Genomic DNA, 3,275 nt, shown 5'->3' on the forward strand with positions numbered 1-3,275 from the left:
GGGGAAAAAAATAATAGATAAGTTATGCTCTTGGAAGTGCAAGGGAAATAAAGGCCTTTCAGAGTTAAGCAGAAGTGAGATTTTCCAATGAAAAAAACACTTCAGTGTGAACCTTGTCTGACAGGAGTGGCTGACTGGTGGGGAACCAGCCTCACACCAGTGGCCAGCTCAGCACTGCTGGTCCTTCCCTGCAGCATCCTGACATGTCTGGGCATCAAACCCCAGGTGTGCTGCAGGCGGGGCATGAGGAGGAGGGGGGGAGGTGACAGAGGGGGGTCTCTTGCACTGTGTTAATGCCATGTCCGTGTCCCCAGGTGCAGAGGATGTGTGCGGCGAGGCGAATGCTGCTGCTGCTGCTGGCTTTCCTGGCCTATGCACTGGACTCGGCTGCGGCGTACGGCACGGCAGAGACCCTCTGCGGCGGGGAGCTGGTGGACACGCTGCAGTTCGTCTGCGGGGACAGGGGCTTCTACTTCAGTAAGTGCTCTGCAGCTGCTGGTGGCAGACAGGGTGCTGCCTTCGCCCCATGCCTTGCTTTGGTGCGGCCAGGCTGGGAGGGAAAGAAGGGGTTTCCCAGCCTGGTGCTTTTTGTGAGGGTGAGAAGAGCAACATGCTCAGGATAACATGCACTCACCAATTCTGGGGACTGTCTAGTCTGGGGGGAAAACTGTGTCCTGCATTTGATGCTCAGGGCAGTCAAATACTGCTGAGGAGCCACAGGTGACTGGTTCACCAGTGATGCGGGCAAGTAATTCAAAGAAGAAGAATAACAGCCAGCTCTCTCTGTTGAGCTTGGGCCCTGGCTTGCTTTTAAACCTTGCTGCCTAAATGCTGCGTCCAGAGAGCAGGCAGGGAGCTAAGCAATCCCCCTTTTTGGGCAGGCTTCGCTTGGGTATAGCAGCAGCTTCTAGCTTGCTGCCAAAATATGCTATGTGGCCTCCTGGCTGGCTGCTGGTGAACCTGTCACAGAAGAGTGATGTCTTACCCTTGTGCAGTGCAGCTAGTGCAAAAAAAAATGCAGCATTGCTGTTGTCTGCAGAGTGCAGGTGTCTTCAGGACAGTTTCCTGGAGGGGGCTTTCCAGCAGGATGCTTTGGGGGTTTGGACAATTGTCATTAGTGGTACAATGGCTTAGCTGGTAAGCTGAGAGGAGAAAGAGTACACCAGTAGTGGTGGATGCTCAGTAAGCTGTGGGTGAATGTGCCTCATGTTATGCCTTGTTCTGGTATTTTGGTCCCCTTCTCTGCTTGGGAGAGGGAAGACTGTGTCTTGCTACCCAGGAAACCGCAGAGTGACTGACTACAGGAAAGACCCAAAGAGGAGGAAGAGGATGGAGATAGCAGCTGCACATGGTGCTCTGCATTTTTCAGTCTTGCCTCTGCTTTGGGAAAAGGAATGAAAAAGTCACTTTCAAGTAACAGGGAGCTTTTTGGAGTTGAGAGCCAGCCTAACTCATCCTAGTCTGCCTGTGCAGGGCACAGGAGGTGCTGCACAGTTAGGAGATGACCTGGGATGTCCCTTCCCAGCCTGGATGCTCAGACAGATGAGACTGATGCTGCCTGCTGAGGTTGGACACAGGGATCCCACATCCATCAGCAGCCAAGGTTTGGGCTGTGTAATTTCGGGCAGGTGGCTGGACTGCTGGTGGCTTTGCAGCTAGCTGGGGGCAACTGAGCTGCCCTGTCCTAGCTGAGCAGTGGGATGTTTTCACAGCCTCCCGGGTTTTGCAGGCAGGCGGTGCTTTTAGGAAGGCCCTGGGTGTGCTTCCTTCCTCTTGCTGAGCCGAGCGGCGAGGATTTGTATGTCAGCTGCCCTTCCTCATCTCCCCTTCTACCTTTCCTCTGCCTATGAGCCCCACACTGAAGCTCAGCCAAGGCAGTGGGTCCAGGGCTGGTCTTACCAGCATGGTGAGGAGTTGAGCTCTTCTCCTGCTGTCACACCTCTTCCTCTCCCTTTATGTATAGAGGAGCATCCATGTCCCTCCCATGGTTTCTCTTCCCTCCCCCCCCCTCTAGGGATGAAAGGGAATGGGGCTTTTGTTTTATGGACAAACTGACCTCCTTTCACCTCAAATAACCCAGCTGTCCAGGCCAAAATAAAAACACTTTTGAAGGCAGACAAGTAGCTTGATGCCAAGTGGCCAGCCCGGTGCTTGCAGGAGGGTTCTTGCCCTGTTTTTTTGTGTTCTCCCATCCATGCCTTCTTTTTTTTGAATATTTCTGGAGAGCCCAGGTGCCCAGGAGATGAAGCAAAGTCCCCCCAGCCCAGTATTTTAACCCCTTCAGCATCTGGCCAGACTGTGTAGGGCTGAAGACATTTGGGTGGATGGCTCTACTTGATGAAAGGTCTGGACATCCCCATCTCACTGTGTTTTTTCCTTCTATCTCCATCAGCTGGCCTCATAAAGTGACCATATTCATCTTCACTCTTAAACCCTCATGGATACACTACTGTCACCATATAGGTTTGCTAGGGCACAGTTATGTTGTATGATCATGGGTTTACATCTTAAAACCGGGCCTCTGTTTGTCATGAGCATGGGAAGAGCAGCCTGTGCTAACTTACTTGTTTGTATGGGAGGTAAATGACTTGGGCAACCTTGTCCTGCAGGTATAGGTGGGACCTGCTTGCTGGGTGGGGCTTGTCTCAAGCATCTGACTGGCAATCTTGGAAAAAAACGAAAAATGGTATGAAAATGCACTTTTCTACTGCAGCTTGGGACTGAGGATGTTGAAGCTGCCTGAGAACTGGGACCGCATAAGAGCTGCAGCAGCAAGGGCAGGAGGTGGCAGCGCCGGGGTTACCAGGCCATGGGGTGCAGGCTGGGCACGGTGACCTGCACCAGCCCGGCCCTGCAGTCACATCCTGCAAGCGGTCAGGCCGGCGCCCTGCATGGTTTGCTCGCTGCCTCTACTGTTGTTTCTCCCCTCTGTGACTTTGAAAGATCTTAGGGCTGGCCCGCAGGTGTGGCGAGGGGGCGGCATCCTGGTGCGGCCCTGTGGCCAGGTCGGGACCCCATCTCTCCCCGCTCCCCGGCCCCCATCCCGGCGGCAGCACGGCCCTCGGAAGGATGCTGAGTGAAGCCCCGAGGGAACAAAGCGGGACAGGGCCAGAGGAAGCCCCAGCCGTGAAGTTGGTGTCATGCAACACTGGCAGGGAGGGCAGAAGGGGCTGCAAGGGGGAAAAGCGTCCGACTTCTCTGTAAACAACAGCTCCTGTTTCCTCCTTTCCAACAGCTGATAAGAATTTAGCTCTTTTCAGCCGCTTGTGCTGACA

The 3,275-nt window shown here is 54.1% G+C and overlaps 1 protein-coding gene across 1 annotated transcript in view; it reads left to right on the plus strand.

Annotated features, from left to right (window-relative positions):
• Positions 1-323: 323 nt before the first annotated feature.
• Positions 324-3,275, plus strand: part of IGF2 (insulin-like growth factor 2) — a 9,597-nt gene continuing 6,645 nt past the window's right edge. The window contains exon 1 of the mRNA XM_010003901.1: positions 324-477. Within this exon, the coding sequence (XP_010002203.1) occupies positions 324-477 (154 nt within the window). The remainder of the gene's footprint in view (positions 478-3,275) is intronic.

The sequence above is a fragment of the Chaetura pelagica genome, unplaced genomic scaffold (genome assembly GCF_000747805.2).
Source record: "Chaetura pelagica isolate M959 unplaced genomic scaffold, ChaPel_1.0 scaffold28, whole genome shotgun sequence".
Taxonomy (NCBI): domain Eukaryota; kingdom Metazoa; phylum Chordata; class Aves; order Apodiformes; family Apodidae; genus Chaetura; species Chaetura pelagica.